Source organism: Merops nubicus, unplaced genomic scaffold (assembly GCF_000691845.1).
Source record: "Merops nubicus isolate BGI_N331 unplaced genomic scaffold, ASM69184v1 scaffold17088, whole genome shotgun sequence".
In the NCBI taxonomy this organism is placed as follows: Eukaryota; Metazoa; Chordata; class Aves; order Coraciiformes; family Meropidae; genus Merops; species Merops nubicus.
The window spans coordinates 42416-54532 of record NW_008623815.1 but is presented as its reverse complement, the minus strand read 5'-3'; the positions used below and the strand labels follow the sequence as shown (position 1 = coordinate 54532).

Below are 12117 nucleotides of genomic sequence, written 5' to 3'. Positions count from 1 at the left end.
GTCCCTGCGGAGCACGGGCAGCGCCTCCGGCGTGTCGGGGGCCGTGGGGGCCGAGCCCCTGCAGAACGGGAGCCGGTCCCGGCAGCAGTCCTCGTCCTCTAGGGAGAGCCCTGTCCCGAAGGTGAGGGCGATCCAGAGGCAGCAAACGCAGCAGGTAAGGGGGGCCCCTTTCCAGGCGCCTTCGTCTTTACCACACTGACCTTCAAAGCTTTCTGACCTTCGAGTTGAATCAGGAGCGCTGGCGCTTCAGCAAGTAGCCAGTAGCACGAATAGTCGTGCTTGTTACCCTTCCAAGCTTGGCAAGCCTTGCTTGCTTACTTTTAAATGCTTTTGTACTAAATTTAAAAAAAAATAATGGTTTCCATTTATGAAGGTAGCAGCAAGCCTGCTGAGAGAAACAAAACTGGAAAATTTCCCTGAATGAAAAAAGAATAGAAGCAGCTTTGTTCCAAATGTTACTTAAGACTGCCACGTGAGACTGCATTTGCCCTGTGGTGCTAATTTAAAAGCACAGCTCCCTAAAAACAGAGGAATAAACAAAGATAAAATATCATAGAATAAACGGCTGCCAAAATAATAAATAAGTGCAGTGGTCTGAAGTGTGGGGTAATTTATATTTCGCTGTGATGCAACAATCTATTGCTGGTCCCCAAATAAATACTCTTTTTTCATTAATCATCCCAAACTATGAATAATGCAAACATTTTCTGGGAAGGAGTACTTGTATCTACCAACTCCTAATGCGCTTTATCAGTTGTTCATAGGTGACTGTAAATCAAGAGTTTCCTGTCAAAAAGCCAACATTCCTTCTTTCCCTTAAAAAAAAAAAAAAGGAAGGAAAAAAACCTCATGTTGTGATTCGCTGTGTATGAAAATCTTGTCTTAAATTAGTTTAATGTTCACTTGTGAAGATGAGTGTACTACAGCAAAGGTGGAGAATGTTTCACTGTGCTCTGCAGGTCAGAGGGAAGGCGGTTGGTTGTTTCTAGAAATGTTCTATTAGTGGGTACTGACTTGTCAGCTGGGCAGGGTGAGGCTCCTGAAGGCAACCCCTGTGCTGTTCCTTGGGGTTTACTGTTTTCTTCTGTGGTCACTGTGAGGGTAAACAGAGTCATGTTTGATTTACCTTGCCTAGTACAGAAGGAAATTTTTTAAGCTGCTGCTTCCCACAAGACCTTCTAGGAAGGATGCTGCTGCGCACGCAGGTGAGTGAGGACTCTCACTCCAGAAGGTTGCAGCCCCTGAGGTTGTAACTGCACCGTGCAGGTGAGGCTGCATCCCCCAGGAGCAGAGGTTGTGATCCTTCTGGATGGCGTAGCTCTGTTGGCAGGAGCACTGGTGAGGACTTGGTTACACAGTGGGAAGGCTTTTGGCTTCTAAGGTAGCTGGCAGGAGAACTTAGTTGCCAGCGTGAGCTCCTCCTCTGCCAAAGGTTTTGCTGGTAGCCCTGTTGGTGTAGCTTTCTTGGCAAACTCCTGGATGTTACAGTCAAAAAGAGAGAAATCTGTGTGGTGCCTGGGAACCCAGGAGCAATCATGGCTTCAAAACTACTTTGATACCTCAAGTTCATTAAAGTACAAGGAGATCAGAAACACTGAATAATAAAGCAAAACGTAATATGCCAAATTAGTAATACCAAAAGAAGTAATTGCATATTATTTGAAGTGCATATGTTTGTGACCTGCTTTGGAGTGTGTATTTTATGTTTGGGCAAGATTATTGAATACAGCTAAGCCTGGTGTGGAGGTGGTGGGAAATTTTTAGGCCTATAACAACTATAAATTTAGAAGATAAAAAAAAACTCCCCTTGCAGTTCTCAGGCATCCAGGACCTGCATTGTCTGGTCTGCTGTTTGTTGTGTGGTTCTGTGCAGTGCCATAGCCTGGATCCCTGAGGAGCTGGTGCCTTTCCTTCAGGGCTTGTTATGGGCAGAGCCTACACAAATAGGCAGAGAAGGTTTTACTTGGAAGGCGTTAAAATAAGGGGGAGAAAGTAGATGTGGTGTATCTCCAGTCTTTGTACATACACCCTACGTGGGTGCTTCTTCCCTGTGTGTATTTACAAGGAACATTCAGTTGGCTGTTCACAAACCCCTGGCTCTTCTCATCCTAAACTGGTGATTACCCCACTGTCCCCAAGCAAATCAGTTACCTTTGCTTGTTTAGCATCAGTGACTGTCTTGGATGTCCACCTTCTCCAGTCACTTTTTACATGCAGCTTCATAGATGCCTGTGACTCTGACAGGCTCCTTCCCCCCCTTGAAGGCAATGTGCATCTTATTTTTCCACTCTGCTTTCCATACTAATTGTTTCCACTGGATTCATTAGAGTACTTGCTCCTGCTTTATTCAGAGAAATCAATTTGTTCTTTCCTTCCCCACACCCTTGAGAAATGTCTTGAAGTGTGCCAAATCGAGTGGCCAGAAATTTTCTGAGGCAAATTCTATTGTGTCCTTTTAATTGCAAATTGTGTTGTGGAATTCTGTTCGTATTTTAAAGAGAAAAAGAGAATGGAGAAGTTGGGCATGTTCTTTCTGGGCATGCTTTGTGGGCGATATAATTATTAGACTCTGTTCTCTACAAGTCCCATTTGTTTCTGAATATAGAGCTAGGCGCTTTGTTTGCTGGGAGAGGTCACTTTTTGCCTTCCATTTCCATTTAGTAGGTAGGTGGGAACAGAAATGTCAATGTGTTCCTCTGGAAGAGATGCAAAGAGATGAATTAATCCATGTTCCTAGCAGGCTTTTTCTTTTTTGCCCCTTATTAGAGTGTAACTCGTAACCCATTAGCATGTGAAGGGCTTGCCATCCACTTGGTCTTTGTAGGCTTTCCGAGTTTGACTGCTGAAAATATTCTGTCCTGCAGCTTGCAAGGTTGTTTGGCAAGGTTTGCTGCTGATCAGCATTCTGTTACAAGGCTGGTGATGTAGTTTCACCCTTCTGCTGTCTTACTCCTCCATAACTCCAGTGAATGGTGACAGTGTTCATCCATAGCTCTTCCTAATTCCTCCAGCAATTCCTAGAGCCAAAGTATTTATCTTTGAGAAGAGCCTGCTGGTGGCAGAGCCACACACAGTCATAGTCTCTCTTGCTATGGCTGCCTGACAGCAAATACCATCAAAAAACCTTAACTAAGGAGCTGTGCCCAGCTGTCACGCTGCACTCGAAAGGGGCTTCCCTTTGTGAAGACTTCCTTCTAGCAAAAAGGCCTTTGCCTAAATCCATGGATTTCTGTGTAATTCCTACTCCTTTCATTTGCCTTTATACCCATCCTTGCTGAGACTTCTTCCAGTGCTGGAATCTTCATCACTGCTCAGGACAGCTGGGCTGCTGCAGGTAGATTCTCTGGCCAGAGCCAGTGTAGGACATACACAGTGCTCATCAGCCCTGTCCTTGTGAACAAGAGAAACAGAAATGGAGGTTGATATGATCCCTCCTTGCCTGACTCAAGTAAAGAAGCTGTTACTCCCCCATAAAGAACTCCTTGGTGAAACTGAGACTTCAGAATGCCCCTGACAGGAAGCACATTTCACTGTGGTACAACAGTGAAACGAGGCAGTGAGCTGAAGAGCTGCTAGAGCACAAAAAGAAGCTACAGTTGGAGGAGGAGGAGAAGTTGATCTTTCACATTTCTCAAAAAAGTTAAGACAGTATTGCTCTTTCAGGGGTAATTATGCTAATTCCTGTGCTTATAAACTTGTCTTTGTCCATGAAAATTGCTTGGAATTTGTAGCAGGCCATGTTTTCCCCAGCTGGGCGGAGAGTTTCGGGTTTCTTTTCTTGGCTTCCTTTTTGGATTCCCTTAAAGAGGATACCCTCTGATACGATGTCTTGCAGTTCTCCTAGTGAGCCCTGCTGGCCCTGACTTCCTTGCACAGCCGTGTCTGGGTGTATGTGCTATGACAGACCATCTGAATCTGATGGCGATAACGTTACACCTCATTGCCACTTCGAGGTGCTGCTCTGCTGTCCCATGTCCAAGCCACACAGCCCTGTCCTCCTCTGCAGAGTCTGTCTGCAGCCTGGCTGAGAAAGCTGCTCCCAGACTAAGCTCCTCAGAAACTCATCTGTCTTACCTGGACAAGCTGCAAGAGAAGTATGGTTGCTCTGTTTGCTGTGCAAAAGCCTTACTGAAAATCTGGTGATGATGGATGTGAACAGGATGTGGAAACGAGATCTTTTCCAGAGAGAAGCTCACTTAGAGAGGAAGAAAAAATTCTCAAGTGTGTTGGTTTTAGATGGACTCAGCTAAGTGCTGTGGGTGCAGAGTCAAGGGAGGATGAAATGTGACTGCAAGAGAGGTTTTGGGGATCCTTTGAGACTGACAGATTCATGATCTTTTTTTTCTCCTCCAAATAACCTGGGTTTTAGAGCTGATTTTTATGTAGTTTCTCTGAAAAATGCTTACTGGTGTTTCTGCTGCAGGTTCAGTCACCTGTGGACTCTGCCACAATGTCACCAGTGGAAAGGACAGCTGCATGGGTTCTCAATAATGGACAGTATGAAGAAGTAGAGGAGGATGCAGAGCAGAATCCAGATGAAGTCAAGCATGCCGAGAAGGTAGAGTTTGTGTGTGTGGAGCCAACCCAAGGGCTGCCAGTGAGTCCTGCCCACCCCACAGCCAAGTTCAGGATGGCTTTTGGGTGCTGCTGTGGCCGTCATGCTTTCAAGCACAGGCTGTGTTGGTACAACGTCCTGCTGTACCTGCTGTCACACCTGTCTGTAGCACCATGTCCCATGCTACAGCTGAACCCATGTACGTGCTGTAGCTTGTCAAATGGGTGCAAACTGACAGAGCAGAGAGTTGGAACATTACAGGCTGCTCTTTGGTGCTCTACATGCCCCCTGAGTCGTGCTGCCTAAGTGCTCAAGTCGGTCTGTTTTATGACAGCACTATAGTTACAGCATACCACCATTTTTTTACTCTTGCAAAACATTTTAGTGATCATTAAACTCTGTTAAAAAAAAAAAAAAAAAAAGGCTAGTTGTTAACCTGAGTATATCTTAGGTGATTATACAAGGCTCTGTAAATGCAAGTCAGTGTTCATCTGTAGCTGCATTCAGATTTTTGTCTTGGGCTTCACCTGAGGCCAACGCCTCTCATCGAGATAGTACAGTGTTTCTGGGCTGCACAGAAATGGCCCTGATGGTTTTTTTAAAGTGTATTTACTTTCAGAAGTAGATGCCATTTTTCAAAATACAGTTAGACCTCTATGCTGCTGTGGTGGTGAAGTTTAGTAAGAGGTCTGGTATTTTGAGAAGGCAGGGAGTGAGGAGGAGAACATTTGGTGGACAAGAAGCAGGAACATAGGATTATCAGGAAAGGTGAATGAACCCAAACCAAAGTAGTATATGTTGAGATTCGTTGCATTATTGCAGAAGTGATGGTCTACAGAGATAGTAAACAGAAGAACAAAGCTCCAGCCAAGTTAACTTAAAGGCTCTGTTTTGTAGTGAATTATTTGCTCTGTCTTCACATGTCGTTTCATGCCTTGATAGGTCTGAGGAGTGAGTTTTCTGGGTCCCATATTGGTCTGGTTTCTAAGTTTGGTCACCTCAGGATATTCTGAAAGTTGAGCACTATAGCAGCTTCTGTCTGGAGACTGCTTGAGTCTGGAGTCACTGGGGATGTTACTGGTCAGTGCTGAGGAGCCATGCCAGAGTCCTTTGACAGCTTAAATTGTGCCACAGAATGATGTCCTACAGTGTGGGAATAGCTTGATGTTCAACAGGAGCCTGGGTGCTCCTTGTCTGTGGTTGCCCACAGTTGTTTGCTTGTCATTTCCTTTGCTTCTGTCAGTTTATTTTTCAGTAAAACAGCAGTGTCCTTCTCTGATCAGCAGCAGAAGGCTGTAATGATCTGATCTCTCTCCTTTGCATCCGATTGTTTCCTGCTGCCTGCAGTATGAGCAAGAGATAGCGAAGCTGAAGGAGCGGCTGAAGGTGTCGAGTCGCCGACTGGAGGAGTACGAGCGGCGGCTCCTCGTGCAGGAGCAGCAAATGCAGAAGCTGCTGATGGAGTACAAGTCGAGGCTGGAAGACAGTGAGGAGAGACTGCGCAGGCAGCAGGAGGAGAAGGACAGCCAGATGAAAAGTATCATCAGCAGGTGAGGTTTTGGAAAGCTTGGGACTGTGTAGGACAAGCAGCTCTCCCATGTGTCTTGTCTTCCCTCTGACACTGAGGAAGGTAGTTGCATGGGCTTCTTGACATCTCTGGACTGATACCATACCACCTTACAGATGAAGAAATGGGAATGCAAGTGTGGAAACTTGCCTCAGATTGCCAGGAGAATGAAGTAAAAGGTTTAGGAATTTTTAACCTTGTCTCTGTTGTACTTATAACAGGTCTTTTTTCTTTGTTTGGAATCTATACTCAAGGCAGTATGTTGTTCAGAGCAGTTACATTTTTGGCAGCGTCCATTTTGAGAATAACAAGGTTAGGCAATCAAGAGTGTCAGATGGATAGATAAGCTACTCCAAGTGCAGCAGATTTCTTCTCTTGTAGAGCTAGGACAATCAGAGAAGAGAAATCAACAGGCCAGAGTACCTGAATCACTCCAGAATAGCATTGAACTGTCCTGATTTGTACCTCTCTTTGCTCACCAGACTCATGGCAGTTGAAGAGGAGCTGAAGAAGGATCATGCAGAGATGCAAGCTGTCATCGATGCAAAGCAGAAAATTATTGATGCGCAGGTAAGGAGCTCAGGATCTCCAAGAACCAAATGTTCTGTGTGTAGAACTCATTATTTTCCCCTCTCCTTCTGCCCCAGTGTTGATCCTAGCTCCCAAGTCGGTATTGGCCCATGGTGTTGCACATGTGACTTACTACCTTCTAGGAGATGAATTGGGGTTTTTAATTAATAAAAAGGTACTGTCTGACGCTAGGCTTTGAGACAGCCTGACAACAAATCACAGGACTGATCGCTTCTCCAAAACCTTTTCTGCTTTGTGAGATCCCAAGGAGGTAGAGGAATAGTGGAGCATTGTGCAGACATTGTTTGAAGCGTGGGCCTGGGTACTCTGGAAGAGCTGTGCCTCATACCAGCATAGTTCAATTGCCACGTGCATGCATCTCAGCTATGCAAGCTAAAAGCATGGCTTGGAATGTTCAAGTCAAGAAAAGAGAATGCTTGCAATGGAGCATTGCCCTGTATAATGTCATATGTGGCATTTCACCCCATCTGACTGTCCATGTCAGCCCTGGAGAAATGCCCACTTTGCCACAAACCTGCAGTGTTTGCCTCCATCAACACAAGTTAGCTGCAGAACGTGGGACCCAGCGGGCAATGCATGTGGGTGTGTTGTGTGGGATCATTTTGGCTTTTCTTCTGTGTCTGTGCTGATCCCAGAGAGCAAAGCTTCTACCACAGAACCCCACACTGGTTTGGTATCTGCCTGCCATGTTATGTTTGTGAGACTTGCATTTGGAGGATGTCTTTCCTGCTTTCTGGGCTTTTCAGTAGTTCCAACTGTAAACTTGCCTGCACAGATAATCTTAAGAAGATGACTGATTCAGGCATGATCCAAGTTATTTTAGAAAGCTGTTGCCCTGCGCACAGAGTGGCAGTGGTGGGGAGCTTCACTTGAACTCTGTTTACGCTGGTGCTGGTGCATGAGAACGTAGGAGTAAGTGAGCACAAAAGGGCAGACCTTGTCTGCTGAATGGCCAGGAATAAGACAAATGTTTGAGCTCACATGGAACTATAGGGAAAATATGAAATAGGAAAAAAACTGTGTTCTTAAAAGCCTGGTAATGCCAGGAGTGTATTTACAGCAGATTTTTTTTTTTTGATAATTTGAAAAGTTCTGGTTTTCCTGCTGCCTCTGCCTATTTTCCCACAGTTCTTCAGAAAGACTGTTCATGAAAGCTGTATTTTTGGGTCTGTGCCTTCTAATCTGAATAAACTACTTGCATACAGTAACATTGCACTTCTGTTACCTAGCCTTGCAGGGAAAAAAAAAATCCCACTATATATAGTTCCTAGTTAGTGTCCAAGATGCTCTACATGGAGACAGCAGAGTTGCCACCCTTTCTAGGTGCAGCTCAAGACTGAATCCTCTCTCTGCAGACTTGAGGGGGAGAGTGCCCTGCTGGAGAATGAACAGCAATGGACTCAGTGGCTGCACGTGTTTATTTTCTTGGTGGTAGGGGAATAGTACAGCAGCCTCCAGTCTGATCAGGGAGTATTGCAAGTGGAAGCTGGAGGAGAAGTTGAACATGCTGGGTGATTTTTTGGAGATAGGCACAGTCAGGGCATGTTGCTGTTGCACAGTGGTGGAATGGCAGCTCATACTGACAGCAGCCTGGTTTTTGAAGGAGGTGAGGCCTTTTTCATCTGCCTCAAGAAAGTGAAAGGGGCACTGAGCACTCATAAAAAGTGATTTATTTTTTTTTTTTTTGGAGGGGAGGATTTGAGTGATTGTGACTGGATAAGAAACTTGTCCTTCCCTTTGTTATCTGTCTCTGCCAGTAGGCCCTCAGCCCCAGTGTGGAGTTAGGAACTAGCAAGGTGGAAGGTGGACCAGTTTGATCCCATGGTGTCACCAGCTGGCAGAGGGGACTGCTGCTGAGTTGTGAAAGCTTCAAACCCTCAGGGCTGGAGAGGTGTGGTCCTTGATCACACTTGAACAAATGATGCATCATTTATCACCTGCAGGGGAAATTATTGAAAAAATAGTAGCAAACCAGTAGTGTTAGTGATTCCTCTTTTAATCTGATACTTTTTTCATTTCTGAAGTGCTCTTAGCTCCTGGGGCAGGCAAGGTCATCAGCAAACCTGAACTGCTTCAGTGTCCGCCAGCTCACAGGGGAAGGAAGGTTGGTTGTTACTGCCCTTTCATGGGTACCTGGGCAGAAAAGGAAACTGCTGAAAGGTCCAGAACAGACACACCAGAGGAGCGCAGGTGTTTGCTGGGTTCTGCAGCAATCCCTCTGAGTTGCGCTTGGAAGATTTTTCTTAGTCTTTGACTCACTTGGCAAAGGGATATAGCAGTGGCTAGAGAGGAAAAGGTCTCTGATGCGTGATCTGCAGAGCGGAGTTGGAACCTGGCTTATCACAGCTGTTTGAAGAGTTAAATGGCTGCTAGGAAGCAGCAGCAACCCGGGCTTCTCATGCTGAGTCCCACTGGCACGAGATGCTTTTCTGGACTTGCTGTTGTGCTGCGTGGTGGGGCGCAGCAGCAGCCCTGCACGGGTGCCCCAGGACAGCCCTGTGCCCAGCACCCGAGCCGGTGGCCGTGGCACTGGGCTGCGCTGTGTGTGCGCTGTGGCTCTGGAGTCTGTCCTGGCCTCCCTCACTGGGCAGGGACTAGGGCTGGCCAGACTCTCTCCTTCGAGCAGTGGAGCTGCAAAGAGTACGAGCCCAGTTGCTATTGCAAGTGACATCTCCGCTGTGTTAAATTACAGGTCATAAATGGGGATGAGATAATTCAAACAGGCAAGTAAACCCGATCAGTTCTCTAGCTGAGCAGTACCCAGTCCTGGCCCAGTGTGCTGACCTCCTACCCATTCCAGCTCCTCCCACTCCCTGTGCCCAAATCGTGTGTGTCAGAGACATGTCTGATAGACTGTATTTTCCTTGAGTGAGAAGACGCCTCTACTCACCAAGCTCATGCTTTTAAGATTGATTTTCCAAGTGCAGATCTCCAGCTGTTTTGCAGACTGCCACAGTGCGCGCTCATCAGTGCCAGAAAACAACCAGCCTGTCGTTTTTAAGTCTTTGGAAAAAAGCTATCTTCTTTGGAAAGCGATTTTGATTTAAAAATATATATTCCAGGTGTAATTTAGTCCAAGGAGGAGCTTTAACTTGCCAAAGAACACATTTCTGCTAAGGCACCTGTGTTTGGCAGGCTTTATTTCAGCATGAGGAAGGGCTCAGGCCTCTAACTCCTCCATTGTCCGTTCTCCTTCCTCACGCTGACTGGATCAGGGCAGGTTCTCGGGCAGGCTGTAGCCTGCCTTGCTGTTTGTTCATTGCTCATGCCTCCTCCACCGCCATTTGCTCTGCTCCACAAACATCAGTCTCTTCAGGGCTGTAATACAAGCAGTACTTAAATTCTGCTTTGTTTTTGCACCCTGACACTTCCCCCTGTGGGGAACCCCTCTGAGAAAAGCAAACGTAACTTGATTGTTGATGTACCACAGAGCTGATGTGCTGGGATCAAAATCTCAAGGGGTCGTTGTAGCTCTTAGGTCTCCTGAGCAGTATCCCTTTACGTGTGTGCCTTCTGTGCATCATTTTCCCTTCCATTTTGTTTCTCAATGGGCTGGACTGGGAAGAGTTCCTGCATGTAGTTTTTTCCATTCAAGTAAATGAGACATTTTTTCTTTCTCGAAGAAAAAAGCCAATCGGCTGGTAGCATGGGGATCATATTTACCTTTTGCTGTCTCTGTTGCTGCATTGTGTGGCTACATTTGGGTTTTTTTTTTTCTTTTTTTTCCAAGGGAAGATGAAAATTGTAATTTATAGTCATGCCACCAACTCTTTGGCTTGACCCCTCAGTGCCTTGTCCCACGGCAGTTAATCTAGCTGTTAGTAGGCTGTGTAATATTTTTTAATAAATTTAGTACACATCCTTTAGCTTCCTGCTAAAAGTGGAGGCTGGCACTCTGTGTGCCAGAAGGATCAAAACATGGGTGTGGGAACCCTGGATTGGCTGGAGCCCGGGAGCCCCTCTGAGCTGGAATGGGTCTAGGAGCAGTGCGATCAGTGTTTGTTCTCTGTGTTCTGTCAATGGCATCTCCCCCTCCACCCACGCTGCCCTCTTCCCCTTCACCTTGAACGAACCCTTAGTTGTAGCTTTTGGCTGCTTCTTCTCTGTGTTGCTGTTGCACCCTCACTCCTGCTGGTGACTGCAGGCTGCCATTGTCTGCTTCTCTTTATTTCTTTCAAGCATACCATGAGTTTGTTCTGAGCACACTCCATCCAAAATACAGAGACGATGGCCATTAGAGACCACTTGCACTTTGCCAGATGAAACCTCCACCACTTTTATTTCTTGCTGCCTGTTTCTGTTTTTCTAACATATTTTTTAAAAGAATAATAATTGGCTGTTGTTGTTATTAACACCGACACCCTTCCCCCCAACCCACGGCAAAGTACTGCATTTCCATCTGCCTCTGTTGGAGGCTGTCTGGATAAAGCCACCGAGACTGGGTCAGTTCACCAGCCTAACTGTGACTCCCTGTCACCTTCTTCCATCACGCAAGAAGGCCGGGAGGGCCCGACCGGCCTGTGAGAAGCCCGTGGCACGCAGGGGCCGTGCTAGCCCGGGAAAACAGAAAGAGGCAGACATCCCATCACACCAGAGAATGTTAGCCAAGCTGCCTCTGCCTAGAAACCACCCGCAGGGCGGGCTGTCAGAGCCCCGGCTCCCGGAGTCTCCCTGAAGCAGGCTGGTGGGGCGCAGAGCGGGCCCCGTGCGAGGGAGCTCTGACCCCCTGGGTGTCTGTTGCAGGAGAAGCGGATCGTGTCCCTGGACTCGGCCAACACGCGGCTGATGAGTGCCCTGACGCAGGTGAAGGAGCGCTACAGCATGCAGGTCCGCAATGGCATCTCCCCCACCAACCCCACCAAGCTTTCCATCACGGAGAATGGTGAATTCAAAAACAGCAGCTGCTAACCGGGCAGATGCTGCCGGCCTCTCCCCAGGAGAAGGGCAAGAGGGAGCAGACTCAAGAAACCTTCAAGATAGCCCTCCCTTCCCCTCACCAGGTTTACATAATGCTGCTAAAAAATGGAAAAGAGAAAGAAGAACTCTGAAAGGTGGGCTTTAATCCCCCACTCAAGGCCAGGAGAACCGGGCTCCCGAGAACAAGTCCTTCCATATCACTGTGTAAATAGAGGGAGCTCTTGGGTCATGTACAGAAAATGCCGATGTAAAATACCAAAAGGAGTGAATACTGTAGATTTTTTTAATTATTGCTATTTTTATTATTATTTTTTTCTCTTGTTGAAAGCACTGCAGTCCTTGGAGGAGGAAGAGGGGAGTGTGAGTGCATGTGTGTTGTGGGTGAGAGCGAGCGAGATGAGCAGTGGGTTACACTAGACAGCAGCTGTATATGTCAGGTTGCCTGACACATAAGTGGAGTGAAGTAGTAGTGAAATGAATTCTATAA

The 12117-nt window shown here is 46.7% G+C and overlaps 1 protein-coding gene across 1 annotated transcript; it reads left to right on the top strand.

The window, feature by feature from the left end:
• Positions 1 to 4: 4 nt before the first annotated feature.
• LOC103777646 (ras GTPase-activating protein nGAP-like) lies at positions 5 to 11621 on the top strand (the record flags this gene model as incomplete). Its single annotated transcript, XM_008945206.1, has 5 exons — positions 5 to 154; positions 4424 to 4558; positions 5903 to 6105; positions 6605 to 6692; positions 11457 to 11621. Coding segments are annotated over 5 exons (741 nt in total), but the record flags the coding sequence as incomplete, so codon positions are not given.
• Between the last annotated feature and the right edge of the window lie 496 nt (positions 11622 to 12117).